General features: G+C 41.8%; 1 protein-coding gene across 13 annotated transcripts in view; it reads right to left on the bottom strand.

Annotated features, from left to right (window-relative positions):
• Positions 1–11,342, bottom strand: part of cacna1g (calcium channel, voltage-dependent, T type, alpha 1G subunit) — a 152,602-nt gene extending 141,260 nt beyond the window's left edge. For all 13 annotated transcript variants that reach the window (XR_004776808.1, XM_027019414.2, XM_027019419.2 and 10 more), the window contains exons 1-2: positions 10,686–11,342; positions 9,750–10,061 (exon numbers count right to left, since the gene is read on the bottom strand). Coding sequence is in view for 12 of the 13 variants with exons in the window: in XM_027019414.2 (XP_026875215.2) it covers positions 9,750–10,054 (305 nt within the window). In the remaining variant the exon portion in view is untranslated. The remainder of the gene's footprint in view (positions 1–9,749; positions 10,062–10,685) is intronic.
• Positions 11,343–13,523: the final 2,181 nt, after the last annotated feature.

Raw genomic sequence — 13,523 nt, 5'->3', positions numbered from 1 at the left:
TTGTCCTGCTCAGGGCCATTATAACCTGCAGCGTCAGGAAGGAAAGCGCTCATGACTTCGGTTCAAAAATGCACTGCTTTGCTGTATGATGCCTTCTCAATTATTCATGCCAATATTCTTTGCCTATGCCGACTATATTAAGCCACATAAACAACGAGGGGCACATAGCTAATGAACTGCCCTGCACTTTTAAGGGTCAGTGCAATATTCAGTATAGCCCAACCATTGCTGAGTAATGCATACCACAAATTTGATGAAAACCAATGAGTGTCATGGGGTTTTGGAAAGATAACCCAGTGGAATAAAGGTATATGGTGTGCACACACACACAAGCATGCACATGCGCGCACACACACACACGTGCACACAGGCACGCACACAAATTGCCTCACACCAAAGCAAACGCTGCGAGACTGCCACCCATGTGAAGTTAGGAATTAAGTATTCGTGTCCCTTTGCAATGTGTGCGCTTCTTTTTGGATTACCTGAAGAATATGAAATGCATTTTTATCTCATTAACTTTGCTTGAATTCCATAGTCACTCAAAATAACTTTCAAGATGAGGAAAAAGGATACCCAGGTGAAATGACATGCTTGGCTGACTTTGCCAAACTGAACAAAGTCTTGCTGTACACTTAATTAAAACAATTCAAATTTTAAACTGTCTAATGCTTGACTGAAGAACACAGCAGAATCACAAAAGATCATATCTGAAGCATTCTTAAAGTGACCATAATCTAGTGATGAGAGACATGTAGCCATCACGCTTTTAGCCATTTCTGTGTTATCACCCTTCTAAATGGGCTTTTCCAATTTTCCACTTCATAACAGATGAGCATATAAAGGACAAGGTATTAAAGACCCCAGAGAGGGAGAGAAACTCTTTTTACTTTACATTACTATCCGAACAGTGAAACTGCCATTTCACTTAAACAGAACGCTATCAGTACCAATTTTTGGTAATGATTTTCTGTGCCTTCATTCAGTTATTCAGGTACATAAGTATACCTATAATACATATGCCACCACAAATACACGATCAGTTAGATGTTAGATAGAGACAAACGTCTATACACAATTAAGATGTGTCGCTCTGACCACTCACAAGAAATATTTGACCCCCCACCCCACCCCCCAAAAAAATGCTTGTGCTTTGCAGAGGTACCATACCTTAACAGATATTTATTCTAATTAAACTGAGCTCTTCAACATTTTAAAACTGAACCAACAAAGACTACACCCTTGTCTTTTTTGAGAGGGGAGTCTTGATCACTCTTTACCATATACTTGTATAGCTCCGGCAGGAATCGTATCCACTTCGTAAAGCTAAAAAGAATTACTTTCATTTGTTCACGTTGTTCCGTCTTATCAGATGCTGCTCTCCCAAGCAAGTAAAATGCAGAGTGTAAACTAACATTTCCACCCCTGACAGCAGGCCCAGAATAGGGTATGACGCTCACTGCATTATCTTACACATACTGGGACTGAAATCAGACCCCATGAAGAGGTACATAATAAAGGCTCTCGCAACAACAGACTGCAGCCAAGGTCCCTGGATTCATTTCTGTCTTCATGTTTTTCCTCCTCATAACTTCTACAGGCATTTGGACGAGTGCACTGCAGTGCAAGGGAAAGTTAGGACCCAGCGGACTCACGCCAATGTACTGTTGCTCTCCTGTAAATTAAAAGCAGACTTGTATTTTTCTTTTTTCCTCCCTTCTGAGAGAGGGAGGGGACAAGCAGGGCAGGCGGACAGGGTCTGGAACTGGTTTTGTAGCCACATCTTGTAGGAAATCCTGAACAGAAAATGTTAATGAGAGACACGAAAACCACCAGAACTGTGTCTCCCCTCCTCCCTTTACTCAGTGTGACAGCAGCACATATAGGCGAGAAGGCTAGCCCCAGCTAGCGCGCGCACACACAGACACACACACACACACACACACACACACACACACACACACACACACACACACACACACACACACAAAGGATCTCACATACAGCATTAGAACATTAAAACTCCCTCCCCAAAGCATACATAACTACACCAACCAACAAAATAACAACCCCACAATAAATTCCAATAATAAATGGGGGTTGGGGTTTAGAAAAATAAAACCAAATAAAAATTAAGACGTGTTCTGGGGAAGCCTGGCTGCAAAACTTAATCTGGCCCAGATCACAAAGACTGGTATGTACACTTGTTGCATGCAAGGCTCTAAATCACGGGTGCCCTCTGAGCCGAAAGCAGATTAAAACCCACAGTGGAAGGTAAAAGATAGAAGTACAACCGTGACCAAGAATACTGTGCGCACAGGGAGGTCACAGAATCTCCCACTATTGTGATGTTCTACTTTCAGAATTAGCTGAGGATGGCTCCAGCATTTGCCAACTTTTGCCATCTCCTCACGGTACAGTGCGGGCTCATCTCCTGCTATGGTCAGAGGTAATGAGGTGCACATTCACCTCTGAGCAGGACCATGGCTTGCACCGGCGAGGCGGCCCGGCCTCGCATTCAGGTGGGACCTGCCTCTTCCTCGCCCGCTTAAGCTGAGCTGCATCCAGCAGCACCACCTACAGTCATTAACCATAATGGGGTGGGAACTTTGAATGTCACCGTCACTTCTTGTCAATGGACAGCAGCAACATATCGAGCCTTTCCCTTATTGTCTTACTGTTAGCCACTTGCAAAATGGACCCTGATAAAAAGCAATGAAGCAGTACATTGTAATTAGTGTACAGTGAAGGGATTCTGGGAAGGTTGTACAACACCTATACCCCCCACCCCCACCCCCAACCCCCTTCAGGCTGGCAGAGTTGTGACTGCAGAAAATATTGAGGTGTGCCTACTGGAAGCCATTTTTTAATTATGACTGCCGTAGGAGACTGCTTGGATAAGTGCTAGACAACAATTATTAGAACACAATGTGACTCCTCTTACCCAAGACACTTTGGCCTTTAATTTGTAAAGAGGTATACTGTTACATTTTACTCTGTAAAGAAAAACATGCCTTGGACAAATGGGCATACTTTTTTTTTGCCAAGGGGCCTGTAAGAGATACATACAATGACAAACATACGTAGTGTAGCGAAAAAATGTAGCTTCCTTTATGTAACACCCCTCTTCCGTCCTGCTTCAAGAGATAATTAAAGGATTAAAGGATAAAGGACTAAAGGATTTTATCTTCAATAAGAAATGGCTTTTTTCAATTTGCAGACACTCTGTCCCAGACAGAGAATTCTGATTACAGATGTGATGACACAGGGCCTCTGAAGTCTGGGACCATGAGCAGTAGAGCGGTGGAGAGTCGTGTTGTGGGAGGTGGACTAGAGATAAGCACTGGTCAGTCCTGGGGTCTATCACTGCCACCTGAGACCCACATCCAGCGGAGCATGTCCAAAAAAGGGGCTAAGAAGGAGGTAAAGAGGCTAGGCTGACACTCCAGCAGGGGATGACAAGACAATCAGGAATGCCTCACCTCGTGAGCAGTGACACCCCCCCTCCCACACACACACACATCTCTCACACGCACATACCCTCTTGTGCATAGCCACTCAGCAAGCAGAGGCAACAAGTCAGTTTTCTGAAGCAAATGGTCCAGGCAAAGGAGATGTAAAATACCAGCTGGCAAATAGGTGTGAATGCAGTAAAACCAGCCTTAAAAACCCAGCCTGCAATGCAAAGGACTCTAAGAGGCACATGGGGCCATCGCAGTCAGTTTGAGCTTTGTTTTATGTGAAATGACGAAAGATGGATCATATGGTTACTTTTATCCAAAGAGTGTCTCTGAGGGATAAGCAAGGTTCAGTCCCAACGGTAATAATACTAAAGAGGAAGCAAATCGTGGTAGAGGTAACAAGCTTCAAAGGTCCTGTGGGAATCTGGTTAAGCTGGCCAACATATATCCCACACCTCCTTCTAATTCATTTTCTTTCTTTCTGTCTCACTCTCTCGCGCTTTCTTTCTCTCTCTGTCTGTCTCACTCTCATGCCATTCCCTTCAGCCTGTCTCCTCCACTACTCTAATGAGAAAAAGCTGGTAAGAAAATCCTGGCTTGATTCCTGTATAAACTTACAGACATCTCACGGAAAAGCCCAGGGAGAAGAAGAAGAAAAAAAAAGGAGGGGACAGAAGGAGAGAGAGAAAAAAAGAGAGAACGAGGGAGTGACAGGCTATTGAACAGAGTAAAGGAAAAGCATATATGCTATATCAAAATTTAAAAAATAGGAAAAACATAAGCATTGTCTTTAAAACCTGACATTATCCCTCATAATATAGAAAATGTATAATACATTTGTTCCTCTGATAACTACTGTTTAGTTCATTTTCATTTTCTCAGTCATCATCAGTGATTAAGTAAAACAAATGGGGCAAGGTGGCAAACATCCAAGGTAAAGTAGATGAATGTGCTGATTTTGAAGACATGAAAGCAATATGCAGCAGAACACAAAATATTCGTAAAACTGTCTCACTACACACACACACACACACACACACACAAACACACACACACACACGCGCACGCACGCACGCGCACACGCGCACACACACACACACACAAACACACACAAACACACACACACACACGCGCGCACACGCACACACACACACACAAACACACACACACAGACACACACACACAGATTTGGACCTGGCTTGTGGGTCCATTGTGTGGTTTTAACTGCATGCCAAAAATATTGCTTACATGGCCACCAGAGAAGAACACTACTAATGCCACAAAGAGATAAAATTTAAAAAACTGCACATGCCCACGTGCAGGTAAGGACACCTACACACACACAGAGACACAAACACACAGACACACAGAGGTAAAAACACACACACCCTCACACTCAGCACAAAGGGTCACTATAGCCACTGCCCTGGCACAAATACAGACACATGAAATTAGCTGACTCACAAACTCAGAAAAATACTGCCTGATACTTCTGAATTTTCTGACAAGTCTAAAAGCCCAGTTTACAGCTATATGCTATGTTTATGGCAAACAACCAAACCCACAAACACTCACATTTATTCAGGAATAAATGGCAGGTGCCCTTCTCCCACTATGCACATACACATGGATAATTGCACACATGAACAAAGCGCTTTAAATATGCCTGATAAAATGAACAATTCATACTGAAATGCTCTGAAGCTATTTTTTCTAAGGAAATATCATATACATCAAAGTTTCAATCGAACTCCATCAGTATAGCAGATAGATGTGAAACAGAGGGGTAATTTAAAGGACAGACGAGCTGTAATTATAACTTCCATCCCTGTTCAAATAGCTGCCTTATAGATGGGTGGCTTTGACAGGCAACCATAATGAGCCTCTGTACATTAATTCAAGTCCCTGGCATATATGGTATCCTGCCTGAAATGTGTTATAGGAGAAAAAACCCAGAAATGATAGAATTATGAAATATTCAACAGTGTGTAATGACCATTTTCTGAATGGCAAGACTGACATCAAGCCTTTTTTAACGCTTATTTCCTAGAGGCCAAAGAGTGAAATCAGCAGCTCGTTTGTGATTAATTGACAACAGTTATGGCCATGATTGCTTCAGGACTCAAACATCTTTCTTCATAAATCAACAATGCTATAGCATTTGGCAGGGGAACTGGCAATTAGAGCAGGAGTAACAATGCATATGAAGTACGGTGCTGCCAAGTCGAGTGCACTGCTGGTGTTATGGGAGCACGGAGACAGTGGCAGGAGGAGCCAATAGCTCCAGCACTTTCAAAAAGATTAAGAGTGGAACACTGAGGATGGGATAGTTTCCTAATGAGCAGAGCTCCTTAAATGCTCCATCCCATATCCTGAAAAAAAAACAACAACACAGCAGCCTTAGAACATGTCTTTGGAACGAAAAGCCATTTGCCTGAGTTGGGCTACTAAGGAGGGACTCTTATTATGTAAAGGTGTAAAGGAGTAAAGGCACTAGGCAATTTCTGCAAGTTATCACAGTTCAGAACTTTGTTAAATGGACATGGGTGAACACCCTGCAAACGCCTCCCAGCAGCGTGTGGCTGGGAAGACTGCGTGTGACGGTATTCCTCAGTGGCATATGTCAGTGAAGCACAGAGCCAAAAACCTGATAGCAAGATTAGCAAGCTCACCACTTCGAAAAAGCCTGCAAAAATCACATACCTGACAAACACAGGTAAAAGCACACACAAGCCATGAACACTCACAAACATACACACGTGCCTCGGGCTAAGGCAGCCTATAGCTCGCGTTTGCAGAGGGAGTAAGAACTGTTATGAACACTCCAAATTCCACGAGCTGATCACTCAGTATTCCTGTGGTAGAAATAGGAAGTGCTATGCACCCTGTACTGCACATACATACGCAAGCGCAGGGTTTTATTGTGGGTTGTTTCAATCCTAAAGCACATCAAGACACTTGTGAACCAGGGAAGTTATACAGTCTATAAAGCAGGAAGACCAAGATAAAATAAATAAATGAATGAAAATAACAAAACTGAAAGTAAAAATTGTCTTCTAATATTTTGCTTTTTTCCCTTTATGAGCCATAGATATGAGAAATAGTCTTCTAGCCCATCATTTTCTGATGAATAAGAAAGTGTTCACTTCATGTTCTGTTACTTTAAAGAGGGATCAGATAGCCAACAACTGCTTCATCATTCAAGTGGAAGAAAGAAAGAAAGAAAGAAAGAAAGAAAGAAAGAAAGAAAGAAAGAAAGAAAGAAAGAACAGAGTCATTTTCCACAGCAGTGAAGATTGCTCTTGTGCTAACCAGACTATTGGCTGAGAGGCAATACCTTCGGGATTCCACTGTACCCGCCATCCAATCACAAGCATTTGTTGAGCTAGCAGTGAGAATTTTCCAGACACCACATTGGAGACTCTTACTCCCTTGCCCATCTCCCTTCTCTTTCTCTCTCTCTCTCTCTCTCACACACACACACACACACACACACAAACACAAATACATATACAAATACTCACACATGCACATAGACATGCACACACACATCAGCATTGCTCATACTTCACAGCACCAAATATTGACTTCTCCAACCAAGAGAAACCAGAATAAGTCGTATAGAAAGACATCAGCCAGGGCTATAACTTGCCATTCAGAACCGAGCTCAGGGATTGGACAAATGAACCATGGACACAAACAAAATGAATCATAAGGCCAAAACAGAGCCATTAACTGACACACCGATGCATGCACACTGCAAATCAGATGGCTGGAGAGAATTGAATTTTTCAAGAAAACAGCTTATGTTGCATAGTTACTTTGTGATTCATTGTGGTGCAGATGTACAGAAATCATCATAACACCGCTTAAGACAGAAGGAACAGAAGGGTTGGCAGTGACAGAGGTTCAGAGTAGCTAAAGTCCATCAATAAGTGTCGCCATATACTTTCAAACTGGGAACACACTTTTTCATGTTTCCAATGGGAAGATGATCGCATCTACATTATAAACTAGTTTCAAAGATTGACCTTTATTGGAAAGCCATAGAGATGTATTAAAGGCCAAACATGTACACTACGTATATAAATAAATCCTTCCTTCAGTCAGCCTACCACAGTTAAGCCACATGCCAAGTCACAACAATGATTTCAAGCATGGAAAGCACCATTTGAAAAATCGGAGCACAGAGATATATCTATTGATAGATCTGTAACTGCCTCAGTACACAAATGTATATCTATATTTATAGAATGTTAATAACAATTGGGGTACTTTTCACTATATAGATTAACACTCACTGTTTTTTTATTATTATCATCATCATCATCATCATCATCATCATGATCATCATCAATGCTCACCACATCCCAGCACAATTCTTATTAGAACACCAATACAAAATACACTTGTGTATATACATTTCACTGTCAAAAGTATGCAATATTTTTCCTCAGTCAAGTTAACTCAAATTCAACTGCCTATTGTGTCTACTGACCTATAATGCAGTCCCTCAGGTGAACCATCACTATGCAGTTGTATGGCAGGGTGGAATCTGCAAGAAGGAATTTTCTTTCTAATGTTCAATTAATCAGTTCCCTTTTGGCCCGGTCCTTTCTTAAACAGATGGGTATCTGGGACCTCTGCACCAAGGAGTATGCAAGAAGAATATGGAAACGGGGAGAGGCGAGTGGGCCCTGTTCTCTCTGAGGAAGCCCAGAGGTCCAACACCTCTGTAATTGTTTAGGCCAAGAGAACCACACTGTCTTCCCTTGTCCAGCGGCAGTCTGTGAGGGCCATCTCATAGGGCTGCATGCCTGTAGCAGAGACGTGGGCTTGTGTGGTGAAGAGGAGAGCCCGAGGGGGGCCCGGCAACAAGCAGCAAGCAGGAGTGTGTTTGACTGGGCAGCCTTTCAGAGCCCGCAAGGGATCATCATCTTTCCTCACGAAGAAAAACAAAGCATGTGCACCCAGACATCACAGTCAGGTCCAGCCGGCTCGCCCATCCAAAAAGGCATTCTTTCCTTCCAAAGGGGCAGCAGCGAGTGCGCCTGAAACCAAACAGAGCACCTACGCTCAGAAGCTGCATGCCTGCCCCAGCCTGACTTCTCCCTCCCCTAGTAGGACTCTCACATAGCAACCAGGCGCCCACCCCTGCCCCCAGTCACCCCGGCCGCTTGCCGCCCTTGGAGTGCGAAAGGCAGCAGCAAGTGTTGGGCATGCACCCTCAGGATTGATCATCGCTTCCAGATATATTTCACTAAATGGAATGACTTGGTGGAGCCGCTCACAGCTCACGGCCAGTGCAGATTGATTGAATTTCACTTACAAAATGAAGTAGCTAATAAATCAGTATAGTTTGCATATCAAATAAAGCCCCTTGAAATGAATGGTTCCATTTGTGATTCAGCATATATACGCCCACTGCAGACAAACTGCGAACTTAATCTGAGAGCTGTATAATGCATGTGAAGAGCAGGTAGAGACTTCACTCTCCCATGATCAGTAAAGGGCAGTAACGCTACACAGCAGGTGACTCAAAGAAAGGTCACTAGAAATGCCTGCAAGACAGACACCATGACCAGGCAGCTGAGTTTAACGGATTCAAATGCTGCCTGACTGACCCCCGACCCGACCCAACCAGGGGGTACAATACACAGCACATAGGGGTAAATAGAACATTCTGCTGGGGAAAAGACATGCCACTGACTTTTGGCTGCTACAGTCACTTCCTCAAGCAGCTGACAGAATCCACGGAGCGAACAAATACACTAACAAATGAGGAGATTTGATGAAGTGCCTCAGACAGATGCTGAGCTGGCCTGCTAATGAGGTGTAATGACCTCCCTTGACATGTCTGTGCAAAATTTGCATGTAGCATTAATGAAGCAGTCAGAAAATGATTGGGACAGGCAAAATGTAGGAAATGTGATATTCCACATTTATACTGTCTATATCATGGAAGGTGCATGGCCTCACTGAAAACTGCCAAAATCATTATTAGTTATCACTAAAGCCATGAATGACTTATTTCTGTGATGAAACTTCACGTATGAATTCTACCACCTCAGGAATGAATTAATTAGACCTTTCAAAAATAGAAGTTAATTTCCATAACAGGATGCATGGGAAAGTGTGAATTTGTTTCACATTCTCAAGCACTCGTGGGGAGCAGCATGGGCACACGCCAGCCGTGCGTCCTACCTTCACAAGTGTGCGACCTGGGACGCCTGGCCTTGCCATCCACGCCAGGTAACGGACTTACGACTCAAGAAATGAAAAGGATATGGGTTGCAGACCATTTTCAGACACCAGCTCCGCGGCCGCGTGGTTTGCTTCAGGTAGAAAAACACGACGGGCGCTAGGGAGGGGTAGGGCAACGCTTCTCCACCACTGGCCGACGCAGCCTCCTCCGTCGCCGCGCTGACTCTGCTCTCCCTCCTCTCAGGTCCATCATCAGCTTCATCATCATTCCGTTCCCCGCCACTGGACAGGTCGTTAAGTCGAATAAAAGTCCTCGGAAGAGAGGACCTACCCTCTGCTTCCCTCTCTCTATGGTCCTCGGAAATATTTCCTCCATCCTCAGCCATCATTCACCTCCTAGAGGAAAGACAATGCAAATGAAAAATAAATAAATGGATAACAAAAGAGCAAATTCCATCCCTGATTAGTGAATCGTGCTAACATAATACAAGTAATGTATAAAATTTATTTATAAGTAAAATGTTTTTACTTGACAATAAATCCAGTTTTCAAAAGATAATGGCGTTTCAAAAGCGTTCTTGTGCTATTGTTAATATGGTCTCTAACTACGAGATTTCTACGACTTTCAGTAATTATTATGAGTATTAGCCTATTTAAAGCTACAAGAAACATGTTATTACAACCTAAAACCGAAGCGTTTATACTGTGAAAATCACGGTTGTATCATTAAAACGATCAATATTATCCAATAGACATTGCCAGTAAGTAAATGAACAGCACTGAGGGGGGGGGAAAATGACACAGTTAAGGCTATTTAAGAGGTACAGTCAACACTGCGTCTTTTAAAAAGTATTAATTACTGGATAAAGCGATTAATGTTGGCTTCTAGCAAATCAGAGAATTCAGCGCTGACTATTATCTGGACAAGACAGTGGGCATCCTAATCATTAATCTGTAATACAATACCAGCGCGCTTCACGGATAATCGTGTGTCAAATGTTGTAAGTGTTCATTTCCTACCTGTAATTGCCTCTGATAATAAGCCCAAACGGAACTCACTCATCGCATGATCATTTCTGGTGACAAAAAGTAGCCCGATTGTTGTAAACAGAGGCACAGAAAGTCAAGCTCTCAGGCTGAGTTTCCAGGTGGCGTTTACAGCTTGAGCAGGTTTACGGGCATCGCGCGTCAGACATGCACTCCAGCCCTCACAACTCAGTGATGCCTGGACACGAAGCCTTGAAATGATATTGTTTTCTTTTAATGAATACTAGATGAATGCAACTCCTGCGAAACTAGTGGCTCGCCGAAAATAAGCTCCGCTCTTTCCACCCGCTCTTACGAACACGCGCACTTCAGTCTAACAGCAGGTAAAACGTGCGCTAACTTTTTTGTTCTCCTAGAACATCGATGATTTACAATCCAAAACTATCCACTAGTCTGACAATTAGATACATCTTTAATTAATTACTATTTTCTTGATAACATCTTCTGTAGGCTACAAACAATAAAGTGTCAGTACAGCGACACAAAAGAAAATATGCGAAAGGGTTGTTTCTATGCAGAAGTGTTGTCCATTATTGCGAAAACACAAAAATCTCCATTTACTTCCCAGTCGGCAAAACGGTCTATAGCACGAAACCGCTCATCCAAACGAATTCACAGCTGGATTTGGATTCAGTTTACAATCCCCTCCCTTTCGGCAGCGCATCCACCAAGCAAATGCAACTAAAAGTCATGCTGTCTTTTAATAGGTTGAAGAAAACGTCTGTCAAAGCTCAACCAGCAGAGGTCTTGAGAAACAGCTGGAATTGTGTTGTTTACTGTGAGCCAATAAAAAGCTGGAAATTCTTTGGGATTGGACCAAACGCGCTCTATGATTGGACCATGTTTATTATGCAAGGGATTTTGTCAAGGAACTGGGAAGGAAATGAAGCACATGTGACTAGAGGAAGTAAAGTGCTGTCACTTTACTATGCAACACCCATGCTACTGTGACATCATTTCATAGAGGAGTTTTCCATCAAATTCCTAGGTATAAAGATATGTATTTGTGTGTCTCCTAAAGCCAAATGTGCAATGTGCTATATAATATACAGTAATGCACAACAGAAAAAAATCAACATTTATTACTGTAATGAATAAATAAAACTCAGCACAGTCAAGTCTTCAGTCACATAGACATAAATTTAGTGACAGTAAAAACGATAACTGTGCTGAAGAGGGAGGTAAACCTATCAAACTAAAGATAACCCACATATCAGGAGGGTTTGATTTCGGGCATTAGGCTGTGGTATTACATCTGCATTAGTACAAAACCCCTAAACACTAATTATCTAAAATTATAATCCTGAAGGTAATAAATATAAATTTAATCGCTAAAAGTGTGAATAAACAGAGCATACAATCCTTACTGAACACAAATAGGTCCATTTTTCCTTTCATACATCACTGGACCACTGTGATGAAACTTGCAAGTTCACTGGGCATGTCAAACTATACTTGCAAGCAGGGAAGGACCACAACTCTGAAGTTTTACCACACTGCCCCCTATGGTGAAAATTGAAAACACAAGCCCAACAAAGGAAAAACGCCTAAATCTATTACACTGATTTGCTATGGAAGAATTTTTTAAAAGCCTTGACTAAAAATTCATACAGACTAGAAGGAAAACCTTAAAAAATAACAAAAGCATTAAACATTTTGGAATTTATAGGCACTATGTGAAAGCCTAGTTAAATGCCACTCCAAACTGCAAGAAGAAAACTGCCTGAAATACATCCCATAGGCATTCTTCGCTTTTTACCACAAGACAAAAGCTGTGAAAAGCAAAATTAATCTTCATTAAAATGATCTATGGATTAATGTGATTCAAAAGCCACATCACAGTTTGGTTATTAATCCCCTATGGTGCCCTCTACAAAAATATATTTGATGCATTTTGGCACATCTATTCATTACGTTCACTTTTTGTGAATATTTATTTAAATTGAGGAAAACTGTAATAAGGCAAATCTTAACCTCATCGCTTCACTACCTCTTTGTATTTGTTTAATATGTGTTCATCATTGTTTAATATGTTTAATCATTAATCAATCATCAGATAATGGAACTTTGAACATTTGGAATATTTACAATCTGTCTATGCAAGCCACTTGCTAAATTTTGTGAGTTCTGACTCATGTGTATTAGCCACACACAAATACTAATATTTCCTTATTAAATAAATTATCTGATGTTTATACTTCTAAGCACCAAGATTAAGATTTTTATAATTATTAAATGACTGCATCAGTATAGATGGCACATCCTAGGTGTATGGCAGTAATGAGACCAAAAATATATATTTTTGGTATATTTGGTATAATATATTTTGGTATAATACATTTCCACAGCATCTGTTTACAGAAGGTTAAACTGATGGTGTCTTTCATCTGTGTTGTCTCTTAAATTATGTCATATTCAGCCAATATGTAAAAGTAATACTGGTAAAAAATAAAACTCTAAAAATAGCTGGTCATTTCTGTTCCTGCCTTGCCATTATCAACATTCTAATCTTTGGCCAGTATTTGGCTAACCTCTGCTACTCTGCTACTAACCTGCTATCCACAAGGTTAAATTCGTTTTCTTGCAGTTAGTGGGAAAAGTCAAGCCACTGAATTCCAATAGGCAGGTGTAAAACTATATTAAGTTGGGGAGTATCCTTTCTCAGTTCCATTGGCGTGGGAACTTTGCACACTAACCCAAAACCCCAGCGTGATGACCACAGAGCCTTTGGGAAGCATTGCTGATTCTGTTATTATTATAACCTGCTAGAGAGAAGTGCAGTGGAAGAGCAGATAAGAGCATTGTTCCCCA

This window comes from Electrophorus electricus, chromosome 14, assembly GCF_013358815.1.
Source record: "Electrophorus electricus isolate fEleEle1 chromosome 14, fEleEle1.pri, whole genome shotgun sequence".
In the NCBI taxonomy this organism is placed as follows: domain Eukaryota; kingdom Metazoa; phylum Chordata; class Actinopteri; order Gymnotiformes; family Gymnotidae; genus Electrophorus; species Electrophorus electricus.
This window is presented reverse-complemented; position numbering and strand designations above follow the sequence as displayed.